Source organism: Symphalangus syndactylus, chromosome 1 (assembly GCF_028878055.3).
Source record: "Symphalangus syndactylus isolate Jambi chromosome 1, NHGRI_mSymSyn1-v2.1_pri, whole genome shotgun sequence".
Taxonomy (NCBI): Eukaryota; Metazoa; Chordata; class Mammalia; order Primates; family Hylobatidae; genus Symphalangus; species Symphalangus syndactylus.
The window spans coordinates 84,137,864-84,157,728 of NC_072423.2; the positions used below are offsets into that span (position 1 = coordinate 84,137,864).

The following is a 19,865-nucleotide window of genomic DNA, read 5'->3' on the forward strand; positions in this document are numbered from 1 at the left end:
TGTGTTACTTCAAAAATGCATTATTGTTGCTATTATTATTACTACTACTTGGAGTAATATTTTTGTTATTTATAAAATGAGGGAATTGAAGAAAATATATTTTTTCTGCTTTGATATGCTGTATTTTTAATTAGAGGGAATAATACTTGACTCATCTTCCCTGCAAAACCTAGTGGCAGAGAATGTGAAGTATAGAGCATGAACTTGATATATACAGTTTGGGTAACCCCATAAACAGGTTTAGTGTGATACAAATCCCCTCCCGAATTTTATTTGATTCTAGCACTCATTAGAAATAACTGGAGTTTGGGGGAAAATAAAATTATAGAAAACTCTAATGAAAAAAACCCACACACTCAACAGCTGACTTTCTCTCTAGAGATTCACTTCCCTTGGGGCCATTTCTACGGTAAAAAAAAAAAAAAAAAAATCTTAATTGCTCCTTGCTTTCTAAGGCAAGCAGTTAAGGGAGGCTTCCACTGTGGACTTTCCAGTTTCTCTTTCATCAGGTTGAAAGTGTTTACCATTCCCATATATAGCATGCGCTTTTCAAATCTGCATCCACATTGGGAATATTCCTCTTCATTCTCAGGTTGGTGAAAAATGTATCTATGTGGAATTGTCAGATGGAGCTTGCATTGGGGATTTTATTTTCTTTTATGATTTATAGAAAATGCATTCATGATTTTATCTATTATGTATGTGCTGAGATACACAAAAGAGAGACAGATTTTCAATAGGATTATATTATATGATAATTACAAGTTAATGATGGAGTGTATCTGATAATTGTTTTCATACTTATTATGTGTTAATACTTAATATATCTTTTCATATTCACAAACACACAAAGAAATGGATATTATTATTAAGTCCCACTGAGGAACATAAAAAGTAAAAGCAAAACAAAACAAGAATAAAACATGTCCAGTTTTATAAAATAAGTCATAGAGCCTGGATCCTACCAAGCTCTGATGATAGAAACAGAACTCTTTAACTAGGATACTTAATATTGCTTCATACCTGATCTGGAAAAGAATCCATATTTATTGGCATTTTAATTTGAAATAAAGTAATTCAATAAGGGAAGGTCATGTGTGTATTTTTAAATTTAGGTGGTGAGGAAATTCTCTAAATACTCTTGAGGTCCCCTAATCTCTATTTCTTTGTACACTTCGCACCCCCTAGGATCAAATCTAACCCCTAGTTTCCTGTAATTTTACTATTGCTATTTATCACCTGGATAACCATCACTCAGGGCTCTTTGTATTTAGCTTGTGGGGAGTACTGACAATGCCATCTTCTACATCCTTGTTTGTGCTGAATCACCCCTGTCACTACAAAATGGGATATGACTTTCCAAATAAGAATCCCTCTATTGCCAGCAAGAACATTTCAGGCAGCCACAGACAAACTGTTGAATCAGAAATCTGGAGTTATCTGTTGACATGTCTGTAATCTCTGTTTGGATATGAATCTAAGGATCTTAGAGATTTTAACAACTCTGTAACAGATTTTGCATTCTATATATTAATATCTTCTAAGGCAGTATATATAGTTTTTAGAACTTTAGCTATTATTCATTTTTTAAAATGTACCCATTAATTAATCCTTCAAATTTTTATTAATTAAACCAAACCTCTGGAGCCATGTAAAATGTAATCTGTTTCAGTTAGTAATTTTCTCCTCTAGTCATAGAAAAATGTTCTTTCCAAGTTTGTGGTTGAAAAGTTTTGGATTATTACTATGGATAAATGTTCACTTATTTTCACTATCCATTGAGATTTACCTTCCTGACTGCTAATTTTTCGGGTAACTGCTAACCAGTAATAATATGCATAAATTTCATTAAATTGTGATTGAATACACTTTAACGTTGCAGATTACAAGAAGGGTCTTGGGAATAATCATTTGCTCTAGAGATAATATATAGCCATTAGAAGGTTTGACACAATCCCATCTCCAACAAATATACTGCCTGCTGAAAGGCTATCTCAAGATTCTTATTAGACAGATCTGCACACTGTGTTCTGCAGAATGTGAATGTTCATTGACAAAATATCTAATTAATGGAATTTCTCTCATATATATGAGAGAAATATATATAAGCTTTATGTATGTTTATATACATATAGTTGTATATGTATACATACATATGTATATACGTAAACAGAGGTGTGTGAGTGTGTGTGTGAGTGTGAATTTGTATATTAAATGAATGATGTGTAGAGTAAATAACTTTACTAGGTAGATTGTGGATCACTAAGAGATTTGACAGGACACAAAGATGTCCCATTTGATGGAGAAAAATTTGTGGATTATTCTCCATTATACCTAGTAAGATCATGCCAAGCACCAATGTTTTCTTAGAAATATAATTTGAGAAACATTTTCTAGAAGTTTCCTATATGATACATCTTATATTTGAAAATAAATTTGCAAAATATACAAGAAACCTTCCTAGAATTCCACTGAACCCTCAAAGAAGAATAAATCTCTTCCTAAATTTCTGTCCCTATTATACCTCTATGAGAATACATCCAAGTTTTAAAAAGTATTTATTTACATTAGTACCTTCATAAATACTGACGCTAATCTGTATGTTTTACTTATTTTTGAATCTCTAGAACATAGCAGTATGTGATATCTAGTGGATTATAATTTCATGTTAGCGTGAGGAGTCCATATCCAGGAAATGTTTATATAGTGTGAACATGGACAAATAATTCACCCATTAAGTTGACTTTGATGGCTACTGTCATCTGTTTTTTGTTCTTCAGTTAAAAATAATGCAAATATGAGATTAGATTAAAAATATTTTTATAACATTTTAGGCTGATGAATTATTTCATCATATGATTTTCTTCTCTAATCATTGAGAATATGCTTATAATGAAAAAGAGATTAGGTAAAAATGTAGACTTTTTAAGTTCTATTATGAAAAGAACTATAATCCACTGTAATTATCTTTAAAATGTAAAACTCCAAACATGCCATCATTGGAAATGAGGGATATTTAAGAAGTAATGAAATAACCTTGGAAATATGACTACTCACAATACTTACTACCAGTGTATTTCAGTCACTAAACTTTGTGTAATTGTTACACAATAGGGACTGTCTACATTTATTCATCGTAGAGCCTACTACATAACAAGCACTGAGAAAAGATCTGTGAAAATAATGCAAAGTGTGCTAATAGATATTGTATAAAGGGAGCATCTGAAGGTATAAATTAATAAATAAACATCTTAATATTTCCTTTATTTTATTTTAGTTATCAAAAAGTTTTGTATCTGATATTGACTTAGAATTCAGAAAATGCTCAATTTCACTGATGTGACAGAGTTCATTCTTTTGGGGCTAACCAGCCATCGAGAATGGCAAGTTGTCTTCTTCATCATCTTTCTTGTGGTCTACGTTATCACCATGGTGGGCAATATCGGCATGATGGTGTTAATCAAGGTCAGTCCTCAGCTTAACAGCCCCATGTACTTTCTCCTCAGTCACTTGTCATTTGTTGACGTGTGGTTTTCTTCCAATGTCACCCCCCAAATGTTGGAAAACTTGTTATCAGATAAAAAAATAATTTCTTATGCTGGCTGTTTAGTACAGTGCTTCTTCTTCATTGCTCTTGTGCATGTGGAAATTTTTATTCTTGCTGCGATGGCCTTTGATAGATACACGGCGATTGGAAATCCTTTGCTTTATGGCAGCAAAATGTCAAAGGTTGTCTGTATTCGACTGATTACTTTTCCTTACATTTATGGTTTTCTGACGAGTCTGGCAGCAACGTTATGGACTTATGGCTTGTACTTCTGTGGAAAAATTGAGATCAACCATTTCTACTGTGCAGATCCACCTCTCATCAAAATGGCCTGTGCCGGGACCTTTGTAAAAGAATATACAACGATCATACTTGCCGGCATCAACTTCACATGTTCCCTGACTGTAATTATCATCTCTTACTTATTCATCCTCGTTGCCATTGTGCGAATGCGCTTATCAGAAGGAAGGCAGAAGGCCTTTTCCACATGTGGGTCCCATCTGACAGCTGTCATCATATTCTATGGTACTCTGATCTTCATGTATCTCAGACGTCCCACAGAGGAGTGTGTGGAGCAGGGGAAGATGGTGGCTGTGTTCTATACCACAGTGATCCGCATGTTGAATCCCATGATCTACAGTCTGAGGAACAGGGATGTGAAAAAGGCCATGATGAAAGTGATCAGCAGATCATGTTAAACAAAGTAAAATCAAATTTGAATTAATTTTGTCTTCTATTATTTGATTGGAGAAAGGTTATTGCCCAGTACTTAGGAACATTAAGATAAAGATATTCTGTGGGTTGAAAAGAATAATAAAAGTGGTACAAATTGAGAAAATATAAGGTGGAATGACTCATTTCTGTTGATGTGAGTATGGAGATTAATTACATATGAATAAATTAATTGAAACAGTGATGCGTGCCAAAGTTCATAGGTGTACTAAGGGAAATTGCTCAAATAGCTGCAACCAAAAGACTTTTTCTTATTGAAAAGTGCAGTTGCATGAATTTAAGAAATATTTATTTGCCCACTTAAAAACAGATTTGGGGCAGAAAAAAAAACCCATGATATTTAATTTGGTTTTCCAATTTGAAGACATAAAATATTGGTCTCACTAATTGTTATGAGATGATTTATTGTTTAACACATCTTTCATTATATTGGGTAGGGTCTGTTCAGAGACTGCTACTTTGAAAATAGCAATACTATTGTATTTCATGCTTTTTAACTTTTTGGTGTTTCTTGAGAAACACAACATGGTAAGTGTCTCTCTTTCACAGATCCCATGAACTGCTGTGTTTCAACTCTACGATTGCCAGTCACCAGACTGTGGTTTGCCCCTGCTGGTGTCTTCACTCTGACTGAAGAGTAGAAGAATTAGTGGAAGAAGTTGTCATTGTAAAACCATTGCTCTCCAAATTCCACAGAATAAATTACATTCTACTCATGTGGGATATTTGGTACACCTGTGACCAAGACATGGCGCTTACGTATTCTAGTTAACTTTTACATTTGAAATAAATTCAGTATTTAGGATGTACTATTTGTTGTTATCAGTAACATTTTCTGACATAATAATGGGAACATAATTTCACATCTCTCTTGCACCATATTTCATGAAGCATAAGGATGAAGCTACAACTTAACTTATTTCATCAAGTCTGCACCCTCAGGCCAAATAAATAAATAAAAAATCACCTTCTGGTTTGATGCAAACAATATATAGCTAAAGAAATGTAATTTATACATTTTATATTATACATTTAAATAATTAAAATTATCTGCAAAGATGTGAATATAAAGCAAGATTAGTGTCATCTGAGAGAAAAGCATTCTTTTTTTATTTAACTTTTATTTTAAGTTCAAGGGTAAGTGTGCAGGTTTTTTCAATAGGTAAACTTGCGTCATAGAGGTTTGTGGTATGGAATATTTCATCACCCAGGTACTAAGCCTAGTACCCATTAATTATTATCCTGATCCTCCCCCTCCTCCCAACCTCTATCCTTTCGTAGGTATCAATGTGTGTTGCTCTCCTCTATGTGTCCTTGTACTCTCAACATTTAGCTCACACTTCTAAGTGAGAACATGAGGTATTTGGTTTTCTGTTCCTGCATTAGTTTGCTAAAGATAACGGTCTCTATCTCCGTCTATCTTCTCGCGAAGGACAAGATCTCGTTTTTTTCCTTATGGCTGCATAGTATTCCATGATGCCTATGTACATTTTCTTTATCCAGTTTATCACTGATGGGCTTTTAGGTTGATTACCTGTGTTTGCTATTGTGAATAGTGCTGCAATGAACATACATGTGCATTTGCCTTTATAGTAGAACAATTTATATTCATTTGGGCATATACCCAGGCATGGAATTGCTGGATATTTCTGTTCTGAGGTCTTTGAGGAATCACCACACTGTCTTCCACAATGGTTGAACCAAGATACATGAGGCCAAGAATCATAAGAAAAAGCTCAACATCACTGATGATTAACAAAATGGAAATCAAAACTATAATGAGATACCTTCTCACACAAGTCAGAATGGCTATTATCAAAAAGCCAAAAAAAATTAGATGCTGGCAAGGTTGTGAAGAAAAAGAAATGTTTATCTGCTATTGATGAAAGTGTAAAAAAGCATTCTTCTTTGTCCAATATTGAATTTTATTTACCTCAAGAGAAACTATAAGTGAAATGAACTCATTTCCACATAGATACACATAAATCATGGGCAGCATGGTTGAAAGATGTCAAACCTCTAGAGACTTTTAATATCTAAGGTACACAAATTCTTTTGGGATTACTCCAAAGTTGAAAGTAATTTATTTTGGCAATAAAAACATTTATTTGCCATTTTTGGGGAACTCTTGATATGCCAAATTAGTTTCTTGTTATTAATAAATTTCAAAATGTGTTTTGAAAGCATTTTATCACTTGCAGCATATTGGCAGGTAAATTTGAACCATCTTTGTTACCTCTTTTTTTCAAAGGCGAAATGCGTTTCTGTTTATTCTTTTGAGAGTTAGTTTAATGTTACATAAAGAATGACAAGTCAAAGTCAGTGGTCAAGCCATGTTTCTGGTTTGAGTTTCCAAATTTCAAGTGAATTTGTGGATGACCTTGGACAAGTCATTGTCACCCATCCAGTTACTTTTAAGGTTGTAAACTCTGATCCCTATGTATTTTCTGCCTACTAATTTTCATGAGTGTCGATTTTTTGGCAGAGCTTAAAGCAATTTTCCCATCTGAACTTCAAGATATTTCTGTAAAGTACTTTTAAAAATAGATAGTATTGTCACACTTATTTCTACATCTATGAGCTTAATCATACTTAAGCGTTTCCAACATCTAAGCATGAAGCCAAGTTATCTTTCTCTATTTTTCTTCTGTATTTTTTTCTTCCTGTCTCTGTCTGTTTCTGTCTCTCTCTCTCTCTCTCTCTCTCTCACACACACACACACAGACACACACACACACACACATATACACTCTTTCTTCTTTTCCAATCTACATTTTCTTGAGATATGCATATGAAGTCAAAATTCCCTAGTGTCAAACTCATCTAATAGACTTTCTCAATAACAGGTGAGAAGAAATTAATAAATTCTGGGTACTTTGACACTGGAAAAAACTTTGCCCAAACACAATTCTGTTGATGATTTTCCAGACTAAATTGAGGAAGGATATGCTTTAGAGTTTAAATAATCTAGGTTTGCATCCATGTTCTTTGGCTTGATAGTATCTAAACTTGCCAATACTGCAAGTTCTCACTTGTAAGTGGGAGCTAAACAACAAGAATACATGGACACATAGCGGGGAACAACAGTAACCATAGCCTACTTGAGAATGAGGAGTGAGGGGAGGGAGAGGAGCAAAAAAGTACCTAAAATACCTATTAGGTGCTATGTTTATTACCTGGGTGACGAAATAATCTGTACATCAAGACACTTTGTCTATATAACAAATCTGCATATGTACCCCTAACCCTAAAATTAAAAAAGGAAAGACTTAAAATCATTCTTCTCTTTTTTTTCTTGAGATGGAGTCTTGCTCTGTTGCCCAGGCTGGAGTGCAGTGGCACTATGTCGACTCACTACAATCTCCCTCCCAGGTTCAAGCGATTCTCTTGCCTCAGCCTCCCGAGTGTCTGGGATTACAGGCACCGGACATCATGCCCAGGTAATTTTTGTATTATTGTAGAGACAGGGTTTTTGTATTATTGTAGAGACATGTTGGCGGGGCTGGTCTTGAACTCCTGACCTCAGGTGATCTACCCGCCTTGGCCTCCCAAAGTGCTGGGATTACAGGTGTGAGCCACCAAGCCTGGCACATCATATTTATTTCACATAGGAATACTTTTATTCTTCAAGGTAAGGATAATATTAGAATCCTAAAGAAGTAGTAAGATAATACTAGTAAACTGTTCAGAGGTAAAACTGCACAAATAATGACAACTTTTTGTGTGCTTCACATGCAACTGCCTTTGGGAAGAGAGTTATCCCTATATTATTCTAAGATCATCTCAACCAAAATGTAAGATATTAGTTTCCCTATTCTGCAGATGAGTACGCTGAGGCTCTGAAGTACATTGCTTGTCCAAGGTAGCACAGTGAAAATGGTATACCAAAGGTATAATCCCAGACCTGACTGACTTCAGTAATTACTTCTGCTTGTACTCATTTTACCAATGATTTATTCTTTGAGGCATCTGACATCTGAACACAACCATGAGATGCATAGGAGGTGCATTCCTATGATGATCTATCCTGACAGACAGCACTTTTTAGAACAATTGTCCAACCAGAAAGAAAGGGACTCACTGAAATTTTATATGATGCAAACCAATATTTTGCTGAAATGCTTAATTGTCAATGTGTAAATAAAAGAAGACAGAACCCATGTGAAAGTGAGAGATAAGATTATATTATTGATCAAGAATTTTGATCTATTTTATTTAAAAAATCTTCTTCTCATCCACACTCCTTAACTGCTCCTACACCTGAGCTGTGTCTAGAATTTTACTTATCATTTTTTTCATAATTACCTGAATCGTCCTTTAGGGAGATGATCCCAGTGTTCCTAATGTTTAAGACATTATTATAAATAGTGAGAAGTTATCATTTGCTGCTCTCTATGCTGAAGGTAGGTCTGCAAGTTTTTTACTCATTACAATAGAGATAGATGCAGTCAAATCTTTTAATTTCACTCTCTGTCTTGAAGAGGCAACTAATACCTTATTCACAGACTTATTTGTTATCAGAGTGTCTTCTTGTATGAAATTATATTATTGGGAACTTTTTATATTTCTATCCCTGTTGTTCAAAACTTTGCAAGAATGAGCTTATTATAATGAAGATTTGCAAAATTCTTCATTTCTCATTTTTTGTCTTCTCATTCTCCTTTACAGACAAAAACTATTAACTTTCATAATATTGTTAAAATATATGTATGAATGGAGTTGGGGATATAGGGTCAGTTGGCATGATTGGTTCAGTAATTTATACCTTCACTGGTTTTCTTTATGAAAAATTCCTGAAATGTTAATAGAAATGAATTTGGGGTTTTATTTGTCAATTACAAATTCAATCTTCTTGATTATTTTGATAGATGATACACATTTAGGTATTAAATTAATTTTCTCCTGGAAATCATTATCATCTGATCCTGGGATGATAAACTTGGACAAGTAGAGAGTTGCAGTGATTTACTATCTCAGTGGTTTAGGCTGCTCTGGGGTAACCAAAGCTCTTAAAAGTCCATTAAAGATGAACTATGAAAGAGATAACTTTTTGTGGAGGATGAGCAAACTGGAGTTTAAATGAAAAGAAATATAATGGTAGAAGAGGTTGTCAAAGATGCAGCAATAGAAAATTGTTAAAGACACAACACTAAAGTGATCTTGTTTGCATCACAATTCTGCTAATTAGCAGACCTCGGACCCAGGGAGACTGTCTTAATCTCTCAGTGTTTAGCTTCCTCATTTTTAAAATGGGCATGCAAATAAAACCTGTTTTATAGGACATTTGCACGGAAGAGTTTTCATGAACATTCAATAACAGCTATTCTTATAAATATTACGAAGCTGGGACTGTTGCCTCTAGAAAAATATTTCTTAGAGAGTTTTAATTATACTGGATTATTGTATTATGTTTAGTGGATCTAGAGATCAGGGCATGTAGAAATCGTACGTATAACTATTTCTGAATTTCTGTTAAATGTAACTACTAAGCAAGACAGTTTAAGGAGTTTCAAGGTAAACAAAACAAACTAATATTAGGTTGGCGCAAAAGTAATTGCATTTTTGCCATTGAAAGTAACGGCAAAACCCACAATAACTTTTGCAGCAACCTAAATGCTAAAGCACTAAAGATTTTGTGTAAAATAAGAGAAGTACATCACACAGTGACTGAAGCAAAATGTAGTGTTAGTTTATGTTTCTTAGATGCCTTGATGCTTTATTTCATATGTTTTATACTTAATACAGTAGTTAACACTAACCCAAGCCAAATTATATTAGTAAGAGGAAACCAGTAGAGATCAGAAATTTTTACATAGGAAAATCTCTGACCGCAGCATCTGCAGCTCTTTACCTAGTTTAACGTTTGTAATGAGCCAAAAAAGTGAAACTACAATCATGGACATCTATAGCAAAGGAAAGTCGGATCAGAACTAAAACTGCAATGTCTATTATGTTATATATTCAGTTCATTTTACATACAGTATATTTAAGCCCTGTATTGTACATTTTACAAAGTGTACATTTTTTTAAATTATTTGATTAAAATAAGGACAAACGCAACTCAAAGTTTCAAGAATAAAACAAATTCATTTACTTTCTTTTTAAAACAATTTCTCCATAGGCAACACAGACTTGGCCTATACTAAGGCAATGCCTAATTTCACGAATGTGACAGAATTTACTCTCCTGGGGCTGACCTGTCGTCAGGAGCTACAGGTTCTCTATTTTGTGGTGTTCCTAGCGGTTTACATGACCACTCTGTTGGGAAATATTGGTATGATCATTCTGATTAGCATCAGTTCTCAGCTTCAGAGTCCCATGTACTTTTTCCTGAGTCATCTGTCTTTTGTGGACGTGTGTTTCTCCTCCAATGTTACCCCCAAAATGCTGGAAAACTTATTATCAGAGATAAAAACCATTTCCTATGTGGGATGCTTGGTGCAGTGCTACTTTTTCATTGCCCTTGTCCACGTGGAGGTCTATATCTTGGCTGTGATGGCCTTTGATAGGTACATGGCCATCTGCAACCCTCTGCTTTATGGCAGTAAAATGTCCAGGACCGTGTGTGTTCAGCTCATCTCTGTGCCTTATGTCTATGGATTCTCTGTCAGCCTAATATGCACGCTATGGACTTATGGCTTATACTTCTGTGGAAACTTTGAAATCAATCACTTCTATTGTGCAGATCCCCCTCTCATCAAGATTGCCTGTGGGGGAGTGCACATCAAAGAAATCACAATGATTGTTATTGCTGGAATTAACTTCACATATTCCCTCTCAGTGATCCTCATCTCCTACACTCTCATTGTAGTAGCTGTGCTACGTATGCGCTCTGCCGATGGCAGGAGGAAGGCGTTCTCCACCTGTGGGTCCCATTTGATGGCTGTTTCTATGTTTTATGGGACCCTCATCTTCATGTATCTCCGGAGACCCACTGAGGAATCCGTAGAGCAGGGGAAAATTGTGGCTGTGTTTTACACCACAGTAATTCCTATGTTGAATCCCATGATCTACAGTCTGAGAAATAAGGATGTAAAAGAAGCAGTCAATAAAGCAGTCACCAAGACATACATGAGGCAGTAAAACTGTAGTGGATATTGTTGTCCCTATTATAAATAAGGTCCTATTATAAATGGTCACACGTAAAAGTCCTAGCTCAGAAAACAGTATCTAAAGGCAACTCTTTCACACACTAAGAGGTTCAATGTAACAGGGTGATGCTTTACCCCATGTATGGACTCTAATTACTAAGCATATTTTCTCCTATACGTGAGCCAATATTATGAAAGATGACACAATGTTCATTTACAATGTGCTTAAAATTGGGCCAAGTGTAGTCACTGGAGGAACTCACAAATGAGTGTACATACATATATGTTAAGTTGGAAGTATGCTTGTTAGTGTTGGATGTTATTTTGCAGAGTACTTTACACATATACATATTCCTCAAACTAGATTTCATGTGAAGTACATAAATTCTCAGAAAAAAGTAAATACTTCATTTCTTTTTCGTGGCCATAGAATATTGATGAACAGTTTACCTAAAAAGTGTTTAAAATTTTGAAAATGTAATTATATTTAGAATTTTAAAGTAGTGTCAGTATAATCCTGTTTGTCATCATTTCACATAATTTGATAGTTAATAATGTTTTGTTTCAATGGTTTGTTTTCTTATCCTAACTCTACTCCTTGATGGGTACTCATTTACACATTCTCTTATGTTAATAGGGTGAACTGTCCCTGACAAAAGATTTTCCTGCCCTAATCATAATGAAAAGATGAGCCAATATACATTTTCTGACACAAAATCTGAGCTTTGGCAATACCATATTAAATCATTGATTGATAATATGATTTGAAACTTTTCTTTGCTTCCAGCTCCTTTTCACTAACATTAAATTCTTTGACTTTGTATATAGCAACTTAAATCAAGCTTTTAATGTCTATAGTTGATAAACCAGATAAGAAGCACTGTTCAACTAAATTTTACGGGACCCTCATTCAAAGGTGATCAACAGAGTTCTAAATTGCATCCCATTTGGGCCTGGTTAAAAATCTTTAAAAGCTCATTGTTCGTCTAGATTGGTGCTTCTGTAGCTTACTTGTTCTACATTATACTCTTGTTAAAGACAACAGTGGAAATTTGTTTGCCCCAGGTGACTCTTGCTAAGTTAATTGCATAAAGGCAAGTGGGAGATAAAGGTGATTGCTGATGAGTGAGTTTATTTGGGATGTGATAATCCAACTACAAAGGTGTACAATTCAATTAGTATGTACAAGTTGACTCTGAGAAGTAAAATACAGTTGTGGTAATGCTTCTAGGAAGATGGACTAATTCAAACACAGAAAGCATTGTTATTCATGCAAATTTACCATGGTTCACTTTCCTAGTAACTTAGAATGGATCTGAGTAAAGGTAGATGGGATACATACTTTTTCATAAATTTACATTCTGAGAGCAAAGTATGATCTGTTTGTATTGAAAATTGTGTTAACACCATGTTTATGTTTCTAAACCACCTAAATTTGCTTTAAAAAGTCAGGATGAAGTACAAAATGCAGGGCTACTCAAGCAACAACTTGTTTTACAGAGATTGGCGTCACAACCTGACATTCTAAGGCCTTATTTTTTTTGTGGTCATTATGGCAGAGCTATTCCTCATTCTCCACTAGTTCATTTTTCCTTTTAGAAATATAAAACTGGCTATCCAGCTGCATGTCAGAGTTTTAATCTCTGCTTATCATCCTGATATACATTTGTGGGGGTTTGGGGTTTTTTTTTTTAACAACTTAAACAGCATAAATTTATTATTTCAGAATTGCCACGGGTTATGACTGCAGGTAAAGATAAAATGGGCCTGCTGCTCAGGGTCTTCCCAGGCAGAAATCAATTTCTTGGTCAGGTCTGTGGTTCCACCTGAGACTCTGGGTCCTCTTTCCCGTTCATTCAATGTGGTTTCTGAATTTAGTTCTTGCAGTTATAGGACTGATGTTTTATTTTTAAAATAATAACTTTAGTTTTTATTATATTTGAGGGGCTCATGTCTAACTTTGTTACATGGGTATATTGTGTGATGCTGAGACTTAGGATACAAATGATCTCATCACCCAGGTAGTGAGCATGGTACAGAACAGTTAGTTTTCCAATCCTTGCCCCACTCTTTCCTCCCCACTCTAATAGTCTCCAGTGTCTATTGTTCCCATCTATATATCCACAAGCATCCAATGTTTAGCTCCCACTTATAAGTGAAAATATGCGGTATTTGGTTTTCTGTTCCAGCATCAATTTACCTAGGATTATGTCCTTCAGCTGCATTCATGTTACTACAAAGCACATGATTTCATTCTTTTCTAAGAGTGTGGAGTATTCCATGGTGTATATATACCACATTTTCTTGGTGATACATAGTGTATATTTGCCACATCCAGTCGACTGTTGATGGACACCTCGGTTGATTCCATGTCTTTGCTATTGTTAATTGCTCTGTATTCAATTTACAAATGCATGTGTCCTTTTGGTAGAATCGATAACAACAGGAGACAGACAAATTCCTAGGCTGACAGGGTTGGGTCCAGGTGAAACTCCACCTTCAAGCCCAGGACAGTCTAAAGCCTGAAAACCAAGCTGCTAGTTCCAGACAGAATCCACTGACAGAGGGAGAACTCCCATCCCCACCTCCTTACCCAAGCTCTCGATTGATTCTTTCTGAATGATGCCTTTTAACCAATCAAATGGTGTCTTTTCCAAGCCCACCAATAAAACAATCAGCATGCATTCCCCATTCTAAGCCCATAAAAAGCCCAGACTCTGCCTCACATAAGGCTACCCACTTTTGGATCCCCTCTCACTGTTGAGAGCGTTTTTTTCACTCAATAAATTTTACTGAGCCTTACTTACTCTCCAGTGTCCATGTACCTCATTCCTCCTGGTCTTGAGAGAAGAACTTGGAACTCACGGAACTGCAGGAACGAAAGAGCTGTAACACTTCCTCTCACTCGCCAAACTATTGGAGTGAAGAAGCTGCTGGGCACCACTCCCTCCTGCTCACCAAACGACAGGAGTAAGAAAGCCGCAACAGAACAATTTGTTTTCTTTTCGATATATACACAGCAATGGGATTGCTGGGTTGAATGTAGTTCTGTTTCAGGTTCTTGGAGAAATCTCCAAAGTGCTTTCTGCAGTGACTGAACTGATTTACATTCCCACCAACAGTGTATAAATGTTACCTTTTGCTGGAAGCCTCACCAGCATCTGTTGTTTTTTTGGCTTTTTAACAATAGCCATTCTGACTGGTGTGAGATGGTATCTTATTGTGGTTTTGATTTACACTTCTAGGATGATTAGTGATGTATAGTGATTAGAGTATTTTTTCATATGTTTCTTTGGTCACTTGTATGTATTTTTTAGAAAAGTGTCCATATCTTTTGATTACTTTTTAATGGAGTTATTTATTTTTTGCTTGTTGAATCATTTAAGTTTCTTATAAATTCTGGATATTAGATCTTTGTCATAGTTTGTGAATATTTTCTTTCATCCTGTAGGCTATCTGTTTCCTCTGTTGACAGTTTATTTGGCTGTGCAGAAACTCTTCATTTAATTAGTCCCCACTTGTGAATTTTTGTTTTGTTGCAGTTGCTCATTTAGCAATTGCTAAATTGCTGAATGCATTTAGTCACAAATTCTTTCCCAAGGCCCATGTCCAGAATGGTGTTTCCTAGGTTTTCTTCTAGGCTTCTTACTTTTTGAGCACTTACGTTTAAACTTTAATTCATCTTAAGTTAATTTTTGTATATGGTGAAAAGTAGGGGTGAGGTTTCATTCTTCTGCATATGAATTAGCCAGCAACATTTAATGAATAGGAGGTCATATTTTTTTTGACTTTCACAATTGTCAGATGGCTGTAGGTGTGCAGCTTTATTTCTGGATTCCCTATTTTTTTCCAATGTTGTATATGTCCGTTTCTGTACCAGAGCCATGCTCTTTTGGTTACTGTAGCTATACAGTATAGTTTGAAGTCAGGCTATGTGATACTTCTGGCTTTGGTTTTTCTCTTTTCTTTTCTCTTTCTTTCTTTTTTTCTTTTTTTCTCGCTATTCAGGCTCTTTTTGGTTGCATAGGAATTTAAGAATAGTTTTTTTTCTAATTCTGTGAAGAATGACGTTGGTAGTTTAATAGGAATAGTGCTGAGTCTGTAGATTTCTTTAGGCAGTATGGCTATTTTAATACCAATTCTTTCAATCCATGAGCATGGACTCTTTTTCCAACTGATTGTGTCAGTATGACTTCTTTCAGCAGTGTTTAGTTTTGTAGTTATTATAGAAATCTTTCACCTCCTTGGTTAGATGTATTCTTACGTATTCTATTTTTTTAGTGGCTATTGTAAATGGGATTATGTTCTTGATTTAGTTCTCAGCTTGGATGTTATTGATATATAAAAATGCTGCTTTTTTATGTTTATTTTGTATCCTGGAACTTTACTGAAGTCATTTATTTGTTTAAACAACCTTTGGCAGAGTTTTTAGTGTTTACTAGGTATAGAATAATATTAGCAGCAAAGAAAGATTGTTTGACTTTTTCTTTTCCTATTTGGATGCCTTTTATTTCTTACTATTGCCTGATTGCTCTGGATAGGACTTTCAGTAGTATGTTGAATAGGAGTGATGAGTGTGGGCATCCTTGACTTGTTCGGTTTTCAAGGATAATGCTCCCAGCTTTTGCCCATTTAGCATGATGTTCGCTATGGATTTCTCGTAGATGGCTCTCATTATTTTGAGGTATGTTTTTTCGATGGCAAGTTTGTTGAGGGTTTTTTATCATGAAGGGATGTTAGACTCTCACCAGTTGTGGGCCCCTCAACTTTGGATTTCCCAGCCTCCAGAACTATAAGATACAAATATTTTTTCTTATTAATTACCCAGACTATGGATAATTTATATGTTATAGCAATGCAGATGAAGAAATTTTTTTAATTTTTTTAAATATGTGTATGCAAACATCTGTCTTCTAATAAGGATATCAGTCACATTGGATTAAGGGCACACACTACAATATGACTTCATCTAGTCATATCTTTCATGACTGTATTTTCAAATGTATATCATTCAGAGGGATTGGGCTTTAGAACATGTATTTTTAGAGAACACAATTTAACCCATAGTAAGTAACAATAGCTTAAGATTTGTATTGGTTAAAAATGTATAATGGAGGTTCGCCTAGTTTATACCTAGCTAGAAACATGGTGCAGAGAAAATAACTAAGAATTACTGAACCCAAGAAAGAGCTTGTATGAAAATGCTAACAGAAAGAAATAGCCTAGAAGTAGGACACAGTATTAACTAATGTGTCACAGTGTGGCCAAGGACTCACCAAGTGTTAAAGTAAAATGAATCCTATCTAATTATTAACTTGCCCTAGGAAGGAATCTTATGCTGAGGTAAAGTGCCAAGAATCAAGTATCTGAAAAGTATTATAAGAACAATTAAAAGGAGGATTAGGGTGCTAAGTGCAGTAACTAATGAACCACCAAAACAAAGTAACTTAAAAAGATAGGTTTATATTTCTTTTTTATGCAATCAGGTGATTATGAATATTAAATAACGCAATTAGACCCTCAAGATGTGTCTTCCATAATACCATCTAGGGAATTCAATTCAGTGGCCACATTTTAGAGTAAGAAAATGAGGAGAAAGTTCAGGTTTAGTGGCTTTGGCCTTTAGGAGATTATTCTTAACTTTACACATAACTTTCTACTGATCTATTGTCAAAACTTAGTAATAAATGTATACTTCTGTTCAGAACAGTCTCTGAGGATCTTTTGCATTTCTGCGGGATTGGCTATATGCACACAACCTAGAAAATTTAGAGGAAGTGGATAAATTCCTGGAATCACACATCTTCCCCAAATTAAATCAGGCAGAAATTGAAACCCCAAACAAACCAAATCATATTCTGCAATAGAATCAATAATAAAAATTCTAGCAACTTTTTTTTTAAATAAAAGCCCTGGAACAAATTGATTCACAGGTGTACCAGATGTACAAAGAAGAGCTAGTTACCAATTCTGCTGAAACTATTCCAAAAAATTGAGGATGAAGATATATTCCCTAACTCATTCTTAAGCCAGCACCACCCTGACACCAGAATCTGTCAGAGGCACTCATGCATACACAAAGGAAACTTCAGGCTAGCACCACTCAGACACCAGAATCTGTCAGAGGCACTCACGCATACACAAAGGAAACTTCAGGCTAGTATCCTTGAAGAACATAGATGCAAAAATCCTCAACTAAATACCAGCAAAGTGAACCCACGAGCACATTCAAAAGTTAATTCACCACAAGCAAGTAGGTTTCATTCCTGGGATGCAAGGTTGTTTCAACATGCATCAACCAATAAATGTAATTTACAATGTAAAGAGAATTAAAAATAAAAACTATACAATCACCTCAACCTATTGAAAAAACTATTTGAGAAAAATCTAACATCCCTTCATGATAAAAACCCTTAACAAACCAGGCATCAAAACAACATACCTCAAAATAATAAGTGCCATCTATGAGAAATCCACAACCAACATCATGCTAAATGGGGAAAAGCTGGAAACATCCTCCTGGAGAACTGAACAAGAAAAGGATGCCCCCACTCATCACTCTTATTTAACATACTACTGGAAGTCCTAGCCAGAGCAATCAGGCAAGAGTAGGAAATAAAAGACATCCAAATAGGAAAAGAAAAAGTCAAACAATCTTTCTTTGCTGCCAATGTGATTCTATACCTAGAAAACACTAAAGATTCTGCCAAAAGGTTCCTTGAACTAATAAATGACTTCAGTAAAGTTTCAGAATACAAAATAAATGTAAAAATCAGTAGCATTTTTGTATACCAATAACGTCCAAGTGGAGAGCTTAATCAAGAACATAATCCCATTTACAATAGCCACCAAAAGATAAAAAATAAAATACATAAGAATACACATAACCAAGGAGGTGAAAGATTTCTCTAAGAACTAAAAACAAAACACTGCTGAAGGAAATCATACATGTCACAATCAGTTGGAATCAGTATCATTAAAATGGCCATACTGCCTAATGCAACCTACAGACTCAGTACTATTCCTATCAAACAACCAATGTCATTCTTCACAGCATTAGAAAAAAAAAAACTATTCTTAAATTCCTGTGGGACCAAAAAGAGCTTGAATACCAAAAAAAAATGAAAGGAAAAAAGAAAAAGAAAAATAGAAAGAAAGAAAAATAGAAAAGAAAAGAAAGATAAAGAAAAAGAAAAAAAGCCAGAAGCATCACATTACTTAAATTCAAACTATACTATATAGATATGGTAACCAAAAAGCAAGGCACTGGTACAAAAACAGACATATACACCAGTGAAAAAGAATAGAGAATCCACAAATAAAGCTGCATACCTACAGTCATCTGACATTTGAGAAAGTTAGAAAAAAAAAAAAAACCTCCTATTCATTAAATATTGCGGGGATAGCTGGCTATTCATATGCAGAAGAATGAAATTTGACACCTACTTTTCACCATATACAAAAATTAAGATGAATTAAAGTTTAAATGTAAGAAGTCAAAAAGTAAGAAGCCTAGAAGAAAACCTAGGAGACATCATTCTGAACATGGGCCTTGGGAAATAATTTGTGGCTAAATGCATTCAGCAATTTAACAATTCCTATGTTAGCAATTTGCAACAAAAACAATAATTCATAAGTGGGACCTAACTAATTAAATGAAGAGTTTCTGCACAGCCAAATAAACTGTCAGCTGAGGAAATAGCCTACAGGATGAAAGAAAATATTCACAAACTATGACAAAGGCCTAATATCCAGAATTTATAAGAAACTTAAACAAATCAACAAGCAAAAATTAAATAACTCCATTAAAAAGTGGTCAAAAGCCATGGGCAGTTTTCTAACATATACAAGTTGCCAAAGAAACATATAAAAAAATACTCAATATCACTAATCATCATAGAAATGTAAATCAAAACCACAGTAAGACACCATCTCACACCAGTCAGAATGGGTATCATTAAAAAGCCAAAAAACAACAGGTGCTGGCAAGCCTGCCAACAAAAGGTAACATTTATACACTGTTGGTGGGAATGTGAATTAGTTCAGTCACCGCAGAAAGCACTTTGGAGATTTCTCAAAGAACTTGAAACAGAACTACATTCAACCCAGTAATCCCATTACTGTATATATATCCAAAAATAAAAATAAAAAATAAATTGTTCTGTTGTGGCGTTCTTACTCCTGTAGTTTGGCAAGCAGGAGGGGGTGGTGCCCAGTGGCTTCCTCACTCCCATACTTCAGTGAATGGGAGGCAGTGGCACCCATTAGCTTCTTCACTCCCATAGCTTGGTGAACTGGAGGAAGTGTTACAGCTCTTTGACTCCTGCAGTTCCATGAGTTCCAGGTTCTTCTCTCAAGACCAAGAGGAATGAGGTACATGGACACTGAAGTGTAAGTAAGGCTCAGTAAAATTTTTTAAGTGAAAGAAACACTCTCAACAGTAAGAGGGCACCCAAAAGTGGACAGCCTTATGTGAGGCTGAGTCTGAGCATTTT

At 35.0% G+C, this 19,865-nt stretch overlaps 2 protein-coding genes across 2 annotated transcripts; both read left to right on the forward strand.

Moving 5' to 3' along the window:
• Positions 1 to 462: 462 nt before the first annotated feature.
• On the forward strand, positions 463 to 4,545 carry LOC129489869 (olfactory receptor 5M3). Its single transcript, XM_055293050.2, has 2 exons — positions 463 to 592; positions 3,278 to 4,545. Exon 2 carries the CDS (start codon positions 3,322 to 3,324, stop codon positions 4,243 to 4,245), a length of 924 nt encoding a protein of 307 aa, XP_055149025.1. The 5' UTR covers positions 463 to 592; positions 3,278 to 3,321; the 3' UTR covers positions 4,246 to 4,545.
• A 5,884-nt stretch (positions 4,546 to 10,429) lies between these two features.
• Positions 10,430 to 11,362, forward strand: LOC129489879 (olfactory receptor 5M9). Its single transcript, XM_055293054.1, has one exon. The coding sequence runs from the start codon at positions 10,430 to 10,432 to the stop codon at positions 11,360 to 11,362; it is 933 nt and encodes a 310-aa protein (XP_055149029.1).
• Positions 11,363 to 19,865: the final 8,503 nt, after the last annotated feature.